Genomic DNA, 21039 nt, shown 5'->3' on the forward strand with positions numbered 1-21039 from the left:
AAGTGGATTTACAGATGTTTGACATTGAAAGATTTGACCATTTGACCATTTAATTTACAAACTTAGTGCTTGTTTTCAGCGTTGATAAACATGTTGGTGGATAATTTATCAACACACAGATGGTAAATGGTAAATGGACCTGCATTTGTACAGTGCCTTTCGAGTGACCACTCAAAGCGCTTTTTACACTACGAGCCACGTTCACCCATTCACACACAAATTCATACACTGGTGGCCAAGACTACCAGACAAGGTGCCACTCAGTTACTCAGTTTTAACACACTCACACACCGATGGAACAGCCATCGGAAGCAATTTGGGGTCCAGTATCTTGCGCAAGGATACTTCGACATGCAGCCTGGAGGAGCCCGGGATTGAACCGCTGATCTCCGATTGGTGGACAACCCACTTTACCTCTGAGCCACAGCCACCCCTATGCCAGATGGAGTCATAAGAGATTCATAAGACTTTGTTTTATGTTTTATTAAAAAATCATAAAATAAGTTTAAAACATTTGAGTTTGTCATACATGGAGGGGGAAATCTAACACAGATGTGTTTCGTATTTAATTTCTTAAGATTGTAAGGATTCACGAGAACTTTGGCATCACAGTTCAGAAAAAGTTTTGAAACCCTGATTTTTTCCCATGTTTTTAACAATCAAACACATTAACTATTTATAAACACAAGATTAAAATGAAAACAGCAAATACTGAAAGAAAATCACATCAAGCTTCGGTTGTTTCAAAGTTTCATCTTTGTGGAGACAAAACCAGATTTCATCCTTATACATGATAAATTCTTCCTTCACAGTCTGGTACTGTCGACTCCTCCATCACAACACGTCACTCAGTTTTTATTCTCTGACACTTTGAACTCAAACTAATGCCCAACAACATGCTGTCGTCACACAGGACACACTTTACTACAATAGTATGATTCAACTACAAACTAGTGTTAATAAGAGCGGTGTCACTGACTGGTTTGTCTGCTCAGAGCTTCACCTTTATCCTCACAGGAAGTTTCACAAATCTTTGAGTGAATTTCAGTTTGCAAAAAAAGTTTTTGTTCCCAGAAAACAATCCTGCAGTTTCTCATAGAGCCAGAAACTCTCAATGAGAAACACATTTAATGAGTTGTGTAAGTGGTAACATGTGGCATTCCTACATTCGTCAGACTTCAATCAACATGTAGAACCAGTTTTAACTTTCAGAAGAACAGACGTCAGACGACTCATCAGTATTAACTAGTTATATAAAAACAGGAGAATCATTTTTAACTGTTTAAAGGACACAGCTGCTGAAACTATTTCTACAAACTGATAATCACACACTTTCACTTCTGAATGCACTGCAACTTTTTCTTGTACTGAAGTACTCTCACAGTGTGGTGTTTGTACTCATCTGAATACTTCTGTCTGAATATGACACCACACCCAATCTTGACGGTCATGTCTACACATTAAAACAGGATTTTATTCATTTTGTCTTGTGCTTCAGAACATTTAAAATTCACTCCTGACCTCCTGAACACCAACAAACCCTCAGTGGTAAAGAGAATAATTGCAGAAGTCCACAGTAAACTCTGTGATAACAAGCAGCTGTGGAATGAAACCTGGTTCAGTGCTAAAGGTTCAGTTTGAGTTTAGAAGGCTGTGTCTGAGAATAACAACCTTCAATTTTGTCATAAAGTGTCAAACCACCTATTTTTCCTCCACTCAGCGACTCGTCGTCCTCCATGTTGCACTAGTTGTCGGGCAGCAGCACGCTGAGGCAGGAGAAAGGCAGATTGGACAAGCAGTCTGTGTTAATGGTGACCTGCATGTCACCAAATAAAACTTGGCTTCTGTCTCCGCTGCCCTCTTTCTTCTTCAGCTCTGTGAGTCGTTGGAGGATCAGCTGGTGTTCACGTCCTCTCACCAGGCCTCTGAAGTACAGCACAGCGACCAGGTGCTTCCTGCTGCAGGTGGAGAAGAAAACACATTCAGACATTTTATTCATCAGTGGACATCAGGAACGATGCAGCACAGTCTGTCGCTGACTGCAGGCTCATCAGAACAACAAACACACTCCACCCACCGATGAGTAAAACAGCACTGTGACGTTTCCTCCCCTCAGTGTTTAAAATTGTATTACTCGTTTTTAAAAGTCTTAACGGCCTGGCACCATCCTATTTGTCTGAGCTACTACACCCCCACACCCCAGTTAGAGCAATGAGGTCTACCAACTTGTTGCTGCTGGAGGTTCCTAGATCTAAACTTAAAAGTAGAGGTGATAGAGCCTTCTCGGTGGCAGCCCCCAATCTGTGGAACAGCCTGCCACTGCATATAAGAGCTGCTCAGACTCTTGAGCATTTTAAATCCCTGCTGAAAACCCATTTCTTCTCACTAGCTTTCAGCACTAGTTAAGCATGAGATCTTGGTTTTAGAACTATTTATTTTATCTTGATTTGTTTTACGAGGTTTTATTGGTGATTTTATTACGTTTTATTGTTTTATTTTATCATGTGTTTTTAGAGAGGGATGTTTATATTTATTTAATTTATATTTGTGTATTTAACTTCCTTGCCTGTACAGCACTTTGGTCAACTGAGGTTGTTTTTAATGTGCTATAGAAATAAACTTGACTTGACTTGACTTGACTTGACAGTGTAACGATGTCAGTCTGTGGAAATATTCACTCAACCAACATAACACAAAGTGAGATGCTGACATCAGTTTACAGGTTCGACATTTAATGAAGCTGCAGCATGTTAAATAGTGTCCTCACTGTTCATCACCACCAACATCACACCGTGTGCACGATGTTTCAGCTACAACTTCATTTAAAACACACACACACACACACACACACACACACACACACACACACTCCTCCAGAGATGTTTATTTATTTTTGTTTCTCCTTTTTAAAGTCAACTTCACTTACTAAATGACATTTGTACAAAAACAAGAAACATATAGTTTTTTTTCTTAGATCAGTTTTACAAACAACAACAACAACAGAGGAGATTTAAGTCAACAACAACGACAAACCCAAACCTGTCAACCCTGAACACAGCAGTGACCAAATGATGAGAATTAATTTCAAACATTTCAACATCAACTTTTTATCATTTAGTTTATTTTGCCTGATTGGTTGATTTTGATTAAATGTCACTCGACTGTTGGAAGCACAGACAGTAGAAAATCTGTTTCTGATTACTGATTGATTGATTTAATTTGATTATATTCTATGTTGTTGATCTGAATCAACAAAGTAGCTAAAGCTGTCAGATAAATGGAGTAAAAAGTTAAATATTTTTCTCTGAAGCGTAAAGTAACAGAAAATACAAATACTCAAGTACCTCAGATTTGTATGAGGTAATATATAGGTAATTTATAGTTACTTTCCACCACTGCGCTGAGTTCATGTGGTAACCTGTGTGCACCTTTTTAAAACAGCAGAAGATAAATCCTGAATTATTATTGGTTTGATTAAAATAAACTGAGCTTTTATTTCTAAAGCTGGAAAATTACACTGAAAAACACACAAGTATGAAGCTAGATAAGCTACCAGTAGATGTACACTTTCTTCTGCGCAGTGATTCACTTGGTGGGTGTAGTTTGGTAGACAGAAACTAGTTCCTGCATGAAACTGCTCCCAACAAGGTCTGTGGATTATCTTCAATAACTGCGTTGTGATTTCTGAAAAGAGAAATTAATCAGTTTTACAAGACATACATTTTACATCTCCACAGCCCATATCTCCAACATCTCTACATCTCATATCTCTAACATCTCTACAGCTCACACCTGAACTGTCAGACTGATTAACAGCTCTACACTGAAGAGGAAGAACGTGTGTTTTTGTTTTTGAGATAAACTGATCATTTAAATTTTTGGGCATGAGTTCACCTTTTTTGTTTTTTTTTTATCCATCAGACCAAAACTGCTGTTTTTTTTTAGTAATTCAACAATTGAAAACATGTAACTTCAGTTTTTTTAACTCTTATTTTTGATTATTTCATCATCACTTCCTCATTCTTCTGCTTAGTTTTATGAAATAGGGGGATTCCAGCACAGCTATAATATTTGGTCCTCTCAGTCAAACACTTCCACATTTACAAGAGGCAGAAACTTTTCTAAACTTTTCAAACTGAAATTAAAATTAGGATGTTGGTTAAATGTCTTCACTCTGGGTTTTTTTTTTTTCACTTTGACTTGTCTAGCTGCTTGTCAACGCAGAGACATGTGGCAGCACTCTGACATGTCTCACTTTCACAAGCCTTCCTGGTTTATGAGAAACTGAACTCTAATGACACAGAAATCCCCGTCGTCAACCTGGATGACCTCAGCTGGCTCCGAGCTGCTGCTGGTGTTAATATCATTAACCTGAGTGCTCAGCTCAGCGTTCGGTAAACGTTTTTTTCTGAAGCTTCTGTTTGGGCTTTTTAAACATAAACATGTTTCAGCTCCAGATAACATAAGCCCAAATCTTATGTTTCTTTACATATGTGACCCTATTTGTCAAAGTTAAATTAATTTAGCTGTAATGAAGCTTTAAATATGAAAATAAATAAAGTCAATCTGAGAGTATGTTTTTAAGGTACGTGTACTTTACTGGAGTTTTCCAATTTTGTAGTGCTGGATACTTGTACTTCACTACAGTTATTTATTCACAGCTATTGCTTTAGTCTGTGCAGACAGTCTCAAAACGTATAAGAGTGGCCTCCGCAATGCCAGAGCAAACTATTACTCAGCTTTAATAGAAGACAATAAGAACAACCCCAGGTTTCTTTTCAGCACTGTAGCCAGGCTGACTGATACCCCGTTTACACGTAGGAAAAACGCACATATTTTCATGCGGTTTGGCCTCTTGTTTACATGCAAACTGAGTTTTTTTCACGGAAAACGATCATTTGTAAAAACTCTAGCCAAAGTAGAGATTTCTGAAAATGCCATTTATGTGATGCCGTCTAAACTGGGTGAAACGGGGTATTAGGTTCTGAAACATCACAGCATGCACCAGCAAATGCTTGACGTCATGTGAGCGACCTATGTTTACACTTTGTGTGGCTACTGATCATGGATGCTGTTAAGGTGGTACTCATTTTGACGTTTGTGCAAACGCTTTGTTACGGCCTTTTTCCACCAGATGCGTGTCGGTTGCATCTCCGTCTAGCTCTGGCACTCCAGAGCAACAGGCACGCAGGACTTCTATTTTTGCCGGATGCTGGAGCACAACACAGCAATTCAGCACAGAGCAGATCGTGCGGGGCAGGAAGTCGTGCACACAAACAAAATAAAACATCCGGTTAATTTTCAAAATAAAATACAGTGTTCACAGCGGATCATAGTTCCCTGGACTACACCTTGAAATCTACATAATAGGCAGAGGCAGGCCCGAAGTCAACAGGTCAGAGGTTTTCAGACGTCATTTCACCCCATTGACACCATGGACGAGGAGATATTAATCACAGCAGTGCACCGAGATGTCTTCCGGCGGAGCTGCACTGCTCCACACAGCAAACGCAGCCGGTGGGTACTGACGGACGCCGGAGCACGCAGTGGATAACCAGCGCTGCACGCATACAGTGGAAATCCGGCGTTTAAAGCGACATTTAGGAGTAGCTCCACTTCACTGTCAGTCTACACAAACGAACCTCTCGCCATGTTTATTGTTTTGAAAGGAACAGGAAGTCGCGCGTCTCTTTCGTTGTTGTTGTTGTTGTTGTCGATTCTGAGGATTCTGATTGGCTTGCATGGCTTCATCCTTCTCCCTACACTGCCGCCCATAGGTGTGGCATAGTTATGACGGCGCTCGATGGCGTATTTATCCGGGTTCATGTAAATGACAACATTTTTGAAAACAATGTTGTGTGCACGATGTTATTATTGAAAACGGAGAGGGGGAAAATATTCGTTTCTCTAAATACCCGGCTATGTGTAAACGTGGTGTGAGAGCCCTTAGCAGTAATGATTTTATGAGCTTTTTTAATGACAAAATTCTAACTATTAGAGGCAAAATTCATGACCTCCTGTCCTCAGATAGTACCTATCTAACCTCAAACACAGCTGTAAGACCTAATATATATTTAGATTGCTTCTCCCCAATTTCTCTTCAAGAACTGACCGCAGTGATTTCTTCATCTAAATCATCAACGTGTCTCTTAGACCCCATCCCAACTAGGCTACTTAAGGAGGTCTTTCCTTTAGTTAACACTCATATATTAGATATGATCAATATATCCTTATTAACAGGCTATGTACCACAGTCTTTTAAGATAGCTGTAATTAAACCTCTACTAAAAAAGCCCACCCTGGATCCAGAGGTGTTAGCCAACTATAGACCAATATCTAATCTTCCCTTTATGTCAAAGATCCTTGAGAAAGTAGTCGCAGACCAGCTGTGTGATTTTCTCCATGATAATAATCTATTTGAGGAATTTCAGTCAGGATTTAGAGTGCATCATAGCACTGAGACAGCACTAGTTAAAATTACAAATGACCTTCTGATTGCTTCAGACAAAGGACTCGTCTCTGTACTTGTTTTATTAGATCTTAGTGCAGCGTTTGACACTATTGACCATCAAATTCTGCTGCAGAGACTGGATCACTTAATTGGCCTAAAAGGTTCTGCACTAAGCTGGTTTAAATCTTATTTATCTGATCGTTTTCAGTTTGTTCACGTTCATAATGAATCATCCTTATGTACTAAAGTTTGTTTTGGACTTCCGCAAGGTTCTGTGCTCGGACCAATCCTGTTTACTCTATATATGCTTCCTTTAGGTAACATCATTAGAAATAACAACAATTTCCATTGTTATGCGGATGATACTCAGTTTTATCTATCTATGAAGCCAGAAGAAAATAATCAATTAACTAAACTCCATAACTGTCTTAAAGACATAAAAACTTGGATGAGCACCAATTTCCTGATGTTAAATTCAGACAAAACTGAAGTTATTGTTCTTGGCCCCAAACAGCTCAGAGACTCTTTATCTGATGACATAGTTTCTCTAGATGGCATTGCTCTGGCCTCTAGCACTACCGTAAGAAACCTCGGAGTAATATTTGATCAAGATTTGTCTTTTAATTGTCATTTAAAACAAACCTCACAGACTGTGTTTTTTCATCTCAATTCAATTTAAAAAAATTTTTATAAAGCCCAATATCACAAATCACAATTTGCCTCACAGGGCTTTACAGCATACGACATCCCTCTGTCCATAGGACCCTTGCAGCGGATAACGAAAAACTCTCCCCAAAAAATAACAGGGGAAAAAACGGTAGAAACCTCAGGAAAAGCAACTGAGGAGGGATCCCTCTTCCAGGACGGACAGATATGCAATAAATGTCATACAGAACAGAACAACATGATAAATTAACAATAATTTGTATGACACAATGAGACAGAAAGAGAGAGAGAGAGAGAGAGAGAGAGACAGAGAGACAGAGAGAGATGCAGGACAGATGGTAATGACAGTAGCTTACAACAACAATAATGAAAGTAATAATATTATAATTATAGTTCTGGCTACTGTGGTACAATATGTTGAAAGTATATATTAATATCTGATAGTATACACATATGTATACTAACAGTAGAAGTGTGACTAATGATAAAAGCAGCAGCAGGAGGCATTTTGCAGGACCACAGCAGCGGCACAGCCACACATGTCACACCATCCAGGCACCGCTGTGATATAAGCAATATGTCATCTGCGTAATATTATGAAAATTAGGCCTATCCTGACCCGAAACGATGCAGAAAAATTGGTCCACGCTTTTGTTACCTCAAGGCTGGATTACTGTAACTCTCTATTATCAGGTAGCTCTAGTAAGTCCTTAAAAACTCTCCAGCTAATTCAGACTGCAGCAGCACGTGTACTAACAGGAACTAAGAAACGTGATCATATTTCTCCTGTTTTAGCTTCTCTGCACTGGCTCCCTGTAAAATCCAGAATTGAATTTAAAATCCTACTGTTAACTTATAAAGCTCTAAATGGTCAAGCTCCGTCATATCTTAGAGAGCTCATAGTGCCATATTATCCCACCAGAACACTGCGCTCTGAGAACGCAGGGTTACTCGTGGTCCCTAAAGTCTCCAAAAGTAGATCAGGAGCCAGAGCCTTCAGCTATCAGGCTCCTCTCCTGTGGAATCATCTTCCTGTTACTGTCCGGGAGGCAGACACCGTTTACGACTAGACTTAAGACTTTCCTCTTTGATAAAGCTTATAGTTAGGGCTGGCTCAGGCTTGCCCTGTACCAGCCCCTAGTTAGGCTGACTTAGGCCTAGTCTGCCGGAGGACCCCCCTATAATACACCGGGCACCTTCTCTCCTTCTCTCTCTCTCTCTCTCCTTCTCTCTCTATCTATCTATCTCTCTCTCTCTCTCTCTCTCTCGCTCTCTCTCTCTCTCTCCCCTTTGCTAACACTCATATCTTGTTACTGCCTGTCACTAAATCGGCCGTACTGCATGTCACTAAATCAGCCGTACTGCATGTCACTAACTCAAACTCACTAACGCTCCACTGTCTCTCAGGTTAACTCATATCACAGCGGTGCCTGGACAGCGTGACGTGTGTGGTTGTGCTGCTGCCGTGGTCCTGCCAGATGCCTCATGCTGCTGCTGTTATCATTAATCATACTTCTACTGTTATTATACACATATGATTATTGTCACATATGTATACTGTCAGATATTAATATATACTTTCAACATAATGTTGTTGTTTCTGTAGGTGCAGTCTGTGGAGAAACACCTGGGTCTTACAGATTTCCCCGTCCTCTTTTTCTGCTATTCTTAATTCTGCTGCATCCTTTTTTATTTTCAGTTGTCTGATGGCTTCTCTTAATTCACTAATTCTGACGCCATCTGTCCCTCGTGCTCGTCTGTTCTGACATGTTTCTCCAGAAGAGAAAAGAAGGCATTTCAACATTTGTAAATTGTTTGCAGCATGTTGTTGACAGCACCAACGCCAACAGCCATCTTGTTTAACCATTGTCTGTTCCTGAGATATAGCATTAAAACACGATAATGTCGAAGTGAAACTGACCTTTGACCTTCTGACTATTATTTTATCCTGTTAGACATCTGTGTCAAGTTTTGTCAGAATTAGTGTATGAATTCTTCAGTTATGGCCAAAAACATATTTTGTGAGATCACACTGACCTTTGACTTTCAACCACAATATTCAAATCAGTTCACTGTTGAGTCCAGGTGAATGTTTGTGCCAAAATCTGAAGAAATTCTGGGAAAGATATTGTGTTTGTAAGGACGGGAGTGACAGACAGACACCATTAAAACATGAAGTCTCCAGTCACAGCAAATGCTGTCGCAGAGACATGAAACAGCAAATACTAAGCTACAGATGTTAGCGGCCCGTCAGGCTGATCAAAACCACCACATGTCAAACACCTGAAGAAGGTTCGATTCCACTGTATGAATCAAATCTGTCAGAGTCAGAGTTCAGTAAAGGGAAGACTGCTGAACTTTTCTTGGACTGATTTTAAGGGTTTCTGCAGTTTATTTACAGAACAACAACATGAGTTAGTGATGATTACCTGAAGTCAGGGTAATGCTCCACTAAAGGCTGCAGGTAGTTCTTTATATCTGCCTTGTTTTTCTGTCCAATGAGGTCACTCAGGTCATCTCCTACGGCGTGAAGCCACTCACAGCTCGACTTCTACCACAGAAAAAAAAAAAAAAATAGAAAAAATTTAAAATTAACATAAAAATGAATACTGAGTTTAATTATGTTTTGGACTCCGAGTGTTGTGATTTTTATCTGAGCAACCTGAAACTATGATCAAGATTTATTTTTAGTGTTGATGGTAAATTAAACGTAGATAGTTGCAATGATAAATTAATCAGTGGGTGTGACACTGACTGAGAACGATGTTCTTCCTGCATCCATCACCGTCATCTGACGTCATCTGAAGTTATTGGAGGCAGAGAGAGCCCTGCCTCTAGGTATCCAGGTAACGCTCCTTCCTTCCTTTTTTCACTTTTAATGCAAATTAAATTTCCAACAGTGAAATGGCATGCTGTTTGGTTGATGCTGTATTGGTAACGGTTGGCTTTCATAGCTACTGGTTCTCTGTTGTGGGTTTGGTGTGTTAGGGTCTGAACACTAAACTGATCAGCAGGAGGACTCAGCTCTCTGTTTCAATATAACACACACTGAGGAATTCACTGCTTCAATTGACTACGTTTTCCATCAACACTGATCAGACATCCACACAGATGGTGGTAAATTTTCCCACAGGCCCATTACTTCAGTTTTCATTATCACAGCACGGACTTTTATTTTCTGGAGACCATGACTTTAACATCTCATCATCACAAGTTAAAAATCAGAGGAGCCAAACAGGAAACCTGCTGCTTAAGTTAATGTGGAAGTTAAAGAATTAATTACCATGTCGTCAAAGAGATCACGGAGTTGTCCACACTGCACACGCATCTTACTCGCTGCCTTCTCGTGTTTCCGGTTCTTGCACGAGTAGTTGGTCTTCATCAGCTGGCCGACATATTCCCTCACCACATGGTGGTGCATACGATCCGCAAACCCCTGTCGCCAGGTAACACAAACACACACACACACACACACACACACACACACACACACACACACACACGGGGGAGGGGGGGGGTGAGGCTGCAGAATAACAGGATGGGCAGTAAAAAAAAACAAAAAACAAAGGGAAATGTAAGTGTGGTCTTCTTTGTTTGTGTCAGTCACACGACGAGCAGCCATCAGATCATCTGATATAATACCTCCACTTCCACCTATTCATTTCTCCAGGCTTTAATCCTTTCTGCAGCCGCAGCATCCGGCCCCAAACAATGGTGCCCACCTCCATTCACTGGAACTTCCAACAGGCCAAACAGAACAGTAAATCAGGATTTCCTCCCCTGACCTCTGAGGTGATTTAAAATAAGACCGAAAAAATGATTTTTATCTGATATTCTGAATCATAAACTGTTTCTAAACTAAAAACACACAAATCTAAAATGTCTAATGAAACCAGTTTGTTCCCAGTTACATGAGTGGGATTTGTCTCACGACAACGGGACAGGAAATCTTTATCGGATTATGTCCGACACTTTGGCAGTGAGCCGTCATTATTAGGGGGCGAGGTCTTTCCTGGAAATCAATAGTCTGTCTGGTAGATGAAGTTAATAAAGTTCTTGGTAAATGCTGGAAATTCCTGTCTGTCTCCTCCTCTTCCTCACCTGGACGTATGGGGGCCTCATCAGAGCACAGTGTTGAGACAGCGTCTCTGTCCGACTGGAAAGCTGCTTAAAGTCTTCATCATTGGTGAGCCACTTCCTCGTCATCATCCTCCTCAGGTACGGCTGGAGAAACAGGAAGCAACGACACAAAACAACTGATGACAGGGTGCTTTTATCTTGCCACAGCCCCATCTGCGTTATTCTCTACCTGTCCACCAGGTGTCCTCAGACTGGTCCCAGTCATCTGACCCTCCTCCCAGTAACATCCCCACCTCATTGTTATTCTCTAACTGTCCACCAGGCGTCCTTGGACTAGTGTTGTCACAGTACCAAAATTGGGACCCACTGTATGATACCAGTGACAGTATCACGATTCTGAGTAGTATCACGATACCACAGCAAAAATGAGGCAGATGTGCCTTTTGTCATTTATAAAAAATATAAATCACTTTTCTATAATACATCAATGATATTTCAATGGAATAAATTACTTACTGACTTATTCATACTTCAAAAACAGCATCAATAAGTGATTAACATAGGGGGGATCAAAATAAAATAAAAATCAACCAGCCACCCTCCTCCCCTGACAAGTAAAGAACAGTCCCTTCAGTGCAGTGAGGTTTGTGGACCGTTACCTGCCACAAAGAGAGAAATGTGAACAGCTCGTTTCTCCTCTGACACGTCACATACCTGTGTGCCGCCACGGCTCAGCTATTCAGGTACATCTGGGCAGTCATGACACCAACAAAGAGGAAATTATTGGAGCCGGACTCCTCTGTCGCCGGTAAGCCATTATCTTGCGCCGCAGAGCACTATGACCGCCTTATTCCTCTCTGTGACGCCCGTTCAACCCACAACCGGCAGGATTTGCCTTTCGTTTCTGCTGCTGGTTGAAATCTGTACTCGCACAGTGTGCTCCTGAATGATTTCTTTTGCTCACACAAAACTATTTCTAGTCGCAAATGCGAGTAAAATGCTCGCACTGTAGAGCTCTGTGGAAAACAAATCACTGTAGCATATATAAAAAAATCTAGCCTACAAGTAAAAACAATAATATGATACCATAATGCCCAAACATTATGGTATCATATGTCACGTGGTGCTTAAATGGTGTTTAACCCTATGGGCCCAATCGACGCATAGTGCGTCCAAATTCACACCCGTTCTTCTTTACTGATTTTCTCCACAATCGTGCATCATAGTGAGAAGCCACGCATATCACGTCAAACAGCGGAATTGTAGCTTTCCGACAAGGCCAAGCGCTTGTCGGTAATCCAATGTTTTCACAGCGAAAAACAATGATAAAATTACACTAAAATTATGTATAACAGAGTTTTCATACAACTTTGCACACACATTACTTTTGGATGGATTACTCGCGAGTGCAGGGTCACACAGAAATGCCACACATATCACATGAAAGCGCAGGACCAGAGGTTTCCAGTGATACCACACACATCATTGTACTGTCATCCCATCACGCTATAAATACAGATCAGTTGTCTACAAAATAAAAACCTGACGAATTTCTTTACAATCCATGATACAGATCTTGTTATCAGTCACTTCATATAGTGAGGAATATCGTATCTTACCACGTCTTAGGCTTGCGTGTGTTTCTCCCTGTCTATCCGCATTTGTAGTCCGGCTTTCAAGATGCAAATATCTCCATATTGTCCAGCTGACACTCCATCAAACTTTGTATGACAAGACCAGCCACTTCACCTTTGCGCACCCAGACAACTGCAGCCTAATTATGCATGCTGACAGGGCCGTAGTCACCATATACATTGAGGGGGACACGTGCTTTTTCTATGATCTTAGATGTAAATATTGCATGTTTCCTTCAGATAAAACACATTTTTGACTTGTGAATGAGTCAATGGAATTTCTTGCAATAATGAAAAAATACTGGCAATCATGTCCGCCTGGCACAAACCACATGTTTTGGACAGCTGTGAAGTGACAGAATGTCCCAGCATCATGGTTCTTACATTGCCAGATTCCAGAGAGTCTGCCCTCTTCATATATGGCAGATTATGTCTTCTTCCAACTTGCTATGGTGAGATACATGTAAAAATGTAAGAATTTAGTAACACAGATTTTTTTTTTCATTGATATAAAAATGAATAAATACAGACACAGAGAAGGACATGAATTGATGGCAAATCTGGTTAGCCCACATTGTCCTGAAAAAACAAGATATAGCATGTGTATGTAGCCTTTATAATGACTGTGATATGAGCTTAAAAATAAAGGCAGTAAAAATACCTCAAAAAGGCCTAGGGCCCATAGGGTTAAGCACCACGGCCTACTGTTGGTGCAACACTACCTCAGACTGGTCCCAGTCACCTAACCTTCCTCCCAGTCACATCCCCACCTCATTGTTATTCTCTACCTGTCCACTAGGTGTCCTCAGACTGGTCCCAGTCACCTAACCTTCCTCCCAGTCACATCCCCACCTCATTGTTATTCTCTACCTGTCCACCAGGTGTTCTCAGACTGGTCCCAGTCACCTGACCCTCCTCCACCTGCTCACCTGTTTTCACTTCCCTTCATCGGCCCTGCAGAAACCTCGTTCCTGGTATTCTGGTCACCTGACTGTCCCTGCCCACTGCTCACTTGTTTCCTTCGTTAGTGTTCGTTCACACTGATTCACGTCTCAGCCAGACAAAATAAAACATTTGCTTCTGGTGGTTAATGAAATTCTCATCTTCACATTGTTTGGAGTTAAACTTTGACTGATCATGTCACAGCTTCCAAACTGATGGGCCAGCGTTTCACCTCCGAGCCAACTATGACCTTACAGCAGATCAAAAACTCACAAACTCCATCCACACTGCTGAAACTCTGACAGCCAGTTAATGATGTTCTGATCACAACTGATGCAAATTCAGCCAATCATAGTAAAGTCTGCACCATCTCATAACAAATGAGCAAAACTTTACTGCAAATTTGACTTTTTAAAACAGGTCAAAACTCATTTCATCACAGAGTCACGTGCAGCAAATCAATTCTCTGTTTATCATGAGACTGATGCTGCGTACCGCTAACTGTTAGCATCACACAGCTAAAGTTACCTGAACTTATTAACAGATTTAACAGCAGAGTCACTCACAGTGACAGGGCTAACTGTTAGCATCACACAGCTGATCAGTAGTGATCGGCTGTTGCCTGCAGCCTGTGGAATCCTGCAGAGACTGAGAAACACGGACCTTATGACCCAAAAGAAGGAAAACGGCCTCATTAAAGTGATTTCATATCAACACCACCTGAAATGTTTTTCACTGAGGTTGTATCGTCTCCAGTTAACCTCTGTTCTTTGAGCGTTTTTTGACTTTTCGGCAGTCTTTGCCTAAAAACAACAGATTTGAGATTTTGGGTTTTGGACCTGGGATTTTCTGGCTCAACACCTGAATTGAGACGAGTTAAGATCACAGACTGGAACAAGTGATGAATAATAAACCTGCTTGCTAGCTTGGCTTAGCTTAGCTTGGCTGAATAGAGAATGTGAAGTTGATGTACAGTCTTGTGTGGATCGTTTTGCTGTGATATGTGATTTGCTGACACATGACTGTGTGGACGTGCTGACGTATTGCGGTAAGCGAGTTGTGTCATTTCCGGTGTTTCTGTGACAGCGTCTCTGTACTGCTCTGGTGAATTCTACTAGCCTGCTTTCTCACTTCAGTTGTTTTAACCCTCTGCGGTCCAGAACTGCGCCGGCGCGTCAAAATCACGTGACCGATTTGAGACAACGTAGCAGCAACACGCAGCCTCACTGAGTCTCTGTTTCATTTTGTGTGGAAAGTGCAAACTTCAAACTTTGTACCACTTTTTAAATCGTCTTGATAGGCCATATAAAACCGGACTTATGATAAATAATAAACGCCATGATTTTCCTGAATATTGTTGTCACGTTTAATCCATGTTTGATGCAGGAAGAAAAACAAAAACACAAAATGACACCCCCTTTCCTATTGGTTGAAAAATGCACCATGTCAACCAATCACAAAATTGTATGGCAACACACATCATTTGTTCCTGGGGAAGAGGGGGAAGTTGTGGGAGTGATGGCAGTGAGAGAGACAGCAGCGAGAGAGACAGCGATCGCGATCACAGATAGAGTTGGGATTTGTGACGTTTAGCGTGTTTGGAGTGTATAGTTAGTGTGTGGTGTAGTGTGTTTTGGAAGAGGAGAGAGGAAAATGAGCCTCTGACGTCCGCATTGAGCGGTACTCGCAGGTCCGCACAGAGGAGTGGACAGTGTGGCAGGGCACGCCCACCAGGTCCGGATCTCCGTTTGCTCAGGCAGCTGAGCCACACAGTGTGTGTCACTCCTCCTGTTGTCCTCCTGTTGATCTCCTGTTGATCTCCTGTTGTGTCCTCCTCCAGTAGTGTGTTGTGGTGGACAGGAACTGTTTTTCAGAGTGGCACAAATAATTTGTGTGAAATCACGTAGGAGAAAAGCAAGCACTCTCAAAATAAATCCCCTAGAAAGGTGCACGACCAAAAACAGCGACAAACACAGACGTTTCGACAGAAGAAGACTTTATGTCGAAACGTCTGTGTTTCTGGTACTGCCACCCAAGTTCGTTTATTAAATTTACCAAAAGGACATTTGTGAGTGCTGGCATTTTTCCCTTTGACAAATAATTTGTGTGGCATCTGATTGTTTTGTAAGTAGGCTAGTTGTTCAAAAACGCCTGAGGCATTGCTTGCATTTTAATGTAAATAGTTATGTATAAAGTTGTTGTTTGCTAAATTAGGACATATGTTTTTGAAGGTTACAACTTATATTTTTATTCTAAGTTACAAAAATGGTTCGTTAGACGTTTGTGGTTTTCACAGTAAAAAATCAAACTTTTTCCTTCTCGAATTTTATGTTTTTTTGTGTGATTTTAGGTCCACTGTGGTAATACAGTATGTCAAAATGAAACAATAACTGTCAAGTCACACATATGAGGTTGTGCTGAAAAGAATGATACCAAACAAGGCAAGGTAAACAGTTTTTTTTTTTAAATTTAAAGGTAAAATGAAAAGTAGTCAAAAACGGCCAATTACCCCCTAGACCCCATAGGGTTCGTTGCTTTAACGTCTACTTCAAGTCTTAACCCACACTAGTTCTGTTTAAGCACTTATAGCTCTCTTCCTTTCTACAACTTTCTCACTAATCTCTTAGCTGTTGTTTGCACGTTACTAGCCTTGGTAGCTACATTAGCTTAACAGTTAGCGATGGCTTCTCCCTCTGCTCTTTCTTGCTCGGTGTGCCAAATGTTCAGTTATGCCTCTGCCTCCTTTAGCGACAGTGGTAATTTATTTATTTATTGTAATAATTGTAATTGTAATAAGTGTAGCTTATTTGCTGCGTTGGAGGCGAGGCTTAGTGAATTAGAAGCGTGGCTCCGCACCATGGAAAACCATTCAGTAGCTGCGGTAGTTAGCCAGCCCCCTGTAGCTGGTGCGGAGCCACATAGCATAGCCTTAGCCTCTGCTAACTGTCCTCCGGTAACTCCCGTTCAGCCGGGAGGTTGGACGGTTCGCCAGAAGCACAGCTCCAAGCCGGCCCACGGCTCACCACCAGCCTGTTCACGCTTTCCAACGGCTTTTCCCACTCAGCGACACACCCGCTGAGGATAAAACTCTGGTTATTGGCAGCTCTATTCTGAGGAACGTGAAGTTAGCAACACCAGCGACCATAGTCAAATGTATCCCTGGGGCCAGAGCGGGCGACACTGAATCAAATTTAAAACTGCTGGCTAAAGCTAAACATAGATTCAGTAAGATTGTTATTCATGTCAGCGTCAATGACACCCGGTTACGCCAATCGGAGGTCACTAAAATTAATATTGCCTCAGTGTGTGAATATGTAAAAACGATGTCAGACTCCGTAGTTTTCTCTGGACCCCTCCCAAATCTGACCAGTGATGACATGTTTAGCCGCATGTCATCATCTAACCGCTGGCTGTCCAGGTGGTGTCCAGCAAACGATGTGGGCTTCGTTAATAATTGACAAACTTTCTGGGGAAAACCTGGTCTTATTAGGAGAGACAGCATTCATCCCACTTTGGATGGAGCTGCTCTCATTTCTAGGAACCTGGCAAACTTTATTAGTAATTTAAATCCCTGACAACCCAGAGTTGAGACCAGGACTCGGAGACGCAGTCCTATACGCCTCTCTGAGCTTCTAGTTCAGTTACCCAGCCATAGTTTTCATAGTTTTATACAAACGGTGTCTGTCCCCCGACCACCTAAATTATGTAAATCTAAAATTAAACAAAGAGGAGTTGTGCATAACAACCTCATAAAAATTAAAACCTCTCCTGTGACAGAAAGACAAAACAGGAGAATTAAATGCGGACTGTTAAATATCAGGTCTCTATCGTCTAAAGCAGTGTTAGTAAACAAATTAATATCAGATAATCATATTGATTTACTCAGTCTCACTGAAACCTGGCTGTGTCAAGATGAATATGTCAGTCTAAATGAGTCCACTCCTCCCAGTCATAGTAATACCCACATTCCTCGAGGCAGCGGCCGAGGAGGAGTTGCAGCCATTTTTAACTCTAGCCTGTTAATCAGCCCTAAACCTAAACTAGATTATAATTCATTTGAAAGCCTCGTTCTTAGTCTTTTACATCCGACCTGGAAAACCTCACAGCCACTTTTATTTGTTATAGTGTACCGTGCTCCTGGCCCGTATTCTGAATTTGTATCTGAATTCTCGGAGTTTTTATCCAGTTTAGTTCTTAAATCAGATAAAGTTATTATTGTAGGCGATTTTAACATTCATGTCGACGTTGATAATGACTCCCTGGCTACCGCGTTTATCTCATTATTAGACTCCATTGGCTTCAGTCAGGGTGTACACGAACCCACTCACTGTTTTAACCATACCCTTGATCTAGTTCTGACGTATGGAATTGAAATTGATAACCTAAAAATCTTTCCACGGAATCCCTCGCTATCAGATCATTATCTGATTACTTTTGATTTCTTTTTACTCGATTACACGCCACTCAGCAACAGTTACTATACTAGATGTTTATCAGATAGTGCTGTCGCAAAATTTAAGGAAAAGATTAGTCCCTCAGTAACAGAGGTTTCCTGTACTGACTTTGATCATTTTGTCGATAGCGCCGTAGGCTCGCTGCGAACAACACTTGACTCTGTAGCTCCTCTTAAAAAGAAGTTAAAAAAGCAAAGAAAGTTCGCTCCTTGGTATAACTCTCAAACCCCTAAGTTAAAACAAATATCGCGAAAATTTGAAAGGAATTGGCGATTAACCAAACTGGAAGAATCTCGTTTAATCTGGGCAGACAGTCTCAAAACTTATAAGAGGGGCCTCCGCAATGCCAGAGCAAACTATTACTCAGCTCTAATAGAAGACAATAAGAACAACCCCAGGTTTCTTTTCAGCACTGTAGCCAGGCTGACTGAGAGTCAGAGCTCTATTGAGCCTTGTATTCCTTTAGCCCTTAGCAGTAATGATTTTATGAGCTTTTTTAATGACAAAATTCTAACTATTAGAGGCAAAATTCATGACCTCCTGTCCTCAGATAGTACCTATCTAACCTCAAACACAGCTGTAAAACCTAATATATATTTAGATTGCTTCTCCCCAATTTCTCTTCAAGAATTGACCGCAGTGATTTCTTCATCCAAATCATCAACGTGGCTACTTAAGGAGGTCTTTCCTTTAGTTAACACTCATATATTAGATATGATCAATATATCCTTATTAGCAGGCTATGTACCACAGTCTTTTAAGGTAGCTGTAATTAAACCTCTCCTAAAAAAGCCCACCCTGAATCCAGAGGTGTTAGCCAACTATAGACCAACATCTAATCTTCCCTTTATGTCAAAGATCCTTGAGAAAGTAGTCGCAGACCAGCTGTGTGATTTTCTCCATGATAATAATTTATTTGAGGAATTTCAGTCAGGATTTAGAGTGCATCATAGCACTGAGACAGCACTAGTTAAAATTACAAATGACCTTCTGATTGCTTCAGACAAAGGACTCGTCTCGGTACTTGTTTTATTACATCTTAGTGCGGCGTTTGACACAATTGACCATCAAATTCTACTGCAGAGACTGGATCACTTAATTGGCCTAAAAGGTTCTGTACGGAGCTGGTTTAAATCTTATTAATCTGATTGTTTTCAGTTTGTTCACGTTCATAATGAATCATCCTTATGTACCAAAGTTTGTTTTGGACTTCCGCAAGGTTCTGTGCTCGGACCAATCCTATTTACTCTATATATGCTTCCTTTAGGTAACATCATTAGAAATCACTCTATAAATTTTTATTGTTATACGGATGATACACAGTTGTATTTATCGATGAAGCCAGAAGAAAGTAACCAATTAACCAAACTCCATAACTGCCTTAAAGACATAAAAACCTGGATGAGCACCAATTTCCTGATGTTAAATTCAGACAAAACTGAAGTTATTGTTCTTGGCCCCAAACAACTCAGAGACTCTTTATCTGATGACATAGTTTCTCTAGATGGCATTGCTCTGGCCTCTAGCACTACCGTAAGAAACCTCGGAGTAATATTTGATCAAGATTTGTCTTTTAATTCTTATTTAAAACAAACCTCACAGACTGCATTTTTTCATCTGCGTAATATTGCGAAAATTAGGCCTATCCTGACCCGAAACGATGCAGAAAAATTGGTCCACGCTTTTGTGACCTCGAGGCTGGATTACTGTAACTCTCTATTATCAGGTAGCTCTAGTAAGTCCTTAAAAACTCTCCAGCTGATCGACAATGCGGCAGCATGTGTACTGACAGGAACTAAGAAAAGAGATCATATTTTTCCTGTTTTAACTTCTCTGCACTGGCTTATTGTAAAATCCACACTTGTATTTAAAATCATTCTCCTCAAAGCTCGAAATGGTCAGGCTCCGCCATATCTTAGAGAGCTCATAGTACCTTATTATCCCAGAACACTGCGCTCTGAGAACGCAGTGGTCCCTAAAGTCTCCAAAGTAGATCAGGAGCCAGAGCCTTCAGCTATCAGGCTCCTCTCCTGTGGAATCATCTTCCTGTTACGGTCCGGGAGGCAGACACCGTCTCCACATTTAAGACTAGACTTAAGACTTTCCTCTTTGATAAAGCTTATAGTTAGGGCTGGCTCAGGCTTGCCCTGTACCAGCCCCTAGTTAGGCTGACTTAGGCCTAGTCTGCCGGAGGACCCCTCTATAATACACCGGGCACCTTCTCTCCTTCTCTCTCTCTCTCTCGTATTCTATTACTACATCTTGCTAACTCGGCCATTCTGGATGTCACTAACTCGGCATCTTCTCCGGAGCCTTTGTGCTCCACTGTCTCTCAGATTAACTCATATCACAGCGGTGCCTGGACAGCGTGACGTGTGTGGTTGTGCTGCTGCCGTGGTCCCGCCAGATGCCTCCTGCTGCTGCTGCCATCATTAGTCATTAGTCATACTTCTACTGTTATTATACACATATGACTATTGTCACACATGTATACTGCCAGATATTAATACATACTTTCAACATATTGTACCACAGTAGCCAGAACTATAACTATATTATTACTTTCAACAATGTTGTTGTAAGCTACTGTCATTACCTGCATCTCTCTCTCTCTCTCTCTCTCTCTGTCTCTATCTCTGTCTCATTGTGTCATGTGGATTACTGTTAATTTATCATGTTGATCTGTTCTGTACGACATCTATTGCACGTCTGTCCGTCCTGGAAGAGGGATCCCTCCTCAGTTGCTCTTCCTGAGGTTTCTACCGTTTTTTGCCCGTTAAAGGGTTTTTTGGGGAGTTTTTCCTGATCAGCT

At 41.1% G+C, this 21039-nt stretch overlaps 2 protein-coding genes across 12 annotated transcripts in view; both read right to left on the bottom strand.

Moving 5' to 3' along the window:
* Nucleotides 1-468: 468 nt before the first annotated feature.
* exoc3l4 (exocyst complex component 3-like 4) overlaps nucleotides 469-21039 on the bottom strand; it is a 59216-nt gene continuing 38645 nt past the window's right edge. For 4 of the 10 annotated variants that reach the window (XM_049595782.1, XM_049595781.1, XM_049595784.1 and 1 more), the window contains 5 exons: nucleotides 13216-13278; nucleotides 11219-11341; nucleotides 10401-10553; nucleotides 9547-9668; nucleotides 469-1958 (listed from right to left, as the gene is read on the bottom strand). In XM_049595782.1, the coding sequence (XP_049451739.1) occupies nucleotides 1745-1958; nucleotides 9547-9668; nucleotides 10401-10553; nucleotides 11219-11341; nucleotides 13216-13278 (675 nt within the window). In that variant the 3' untranslated portion in view covers nucleotides 469-1744. The other 6 variants (XR_007450869.1, XM_049595785.1, XM_049595783.1 and 3 more) reach the window with 6 other exon arrangements.
* si:dkey-177p2.6 (uncharacterized protein LOC568712 homolog) overlaps nucleotides 6418-21039 on the bottom strand; it is a 208984-nt gene continuing 194362 nt past the window's right edge. The window contains exon 3 of one of the 2 annotated variants that reach the window (XM_049595795.1): nucleotides 6418-6488. The gene's annotated coding sequence lies outside the window, so the exon portion shown is untranslated. Of the gene's footprint in view, nucleotides 6489-18904; nucleotides 19215-21039 lie in introns of those variants that run through there. The other variant, XM_049595796.1, reaches the window with a different exon arrangement.

This window comes from Epinephelus fuscoguttatus, linkage group LG14 (assembly GCF_011397635.1).
Source record: "Epinephelus fuscoguttatus linkage group LG14, E.fuscoguttatus.final_Chr_v1".
In the NCBI taxonomy this organism is placed as follows: domain Eukaryota; kingdom Metazoa; phylum Chordata; class Actinopteri; order Perciformes; family Serranidae; genus Epinephelus; species Epinephelus fuscoguttatus.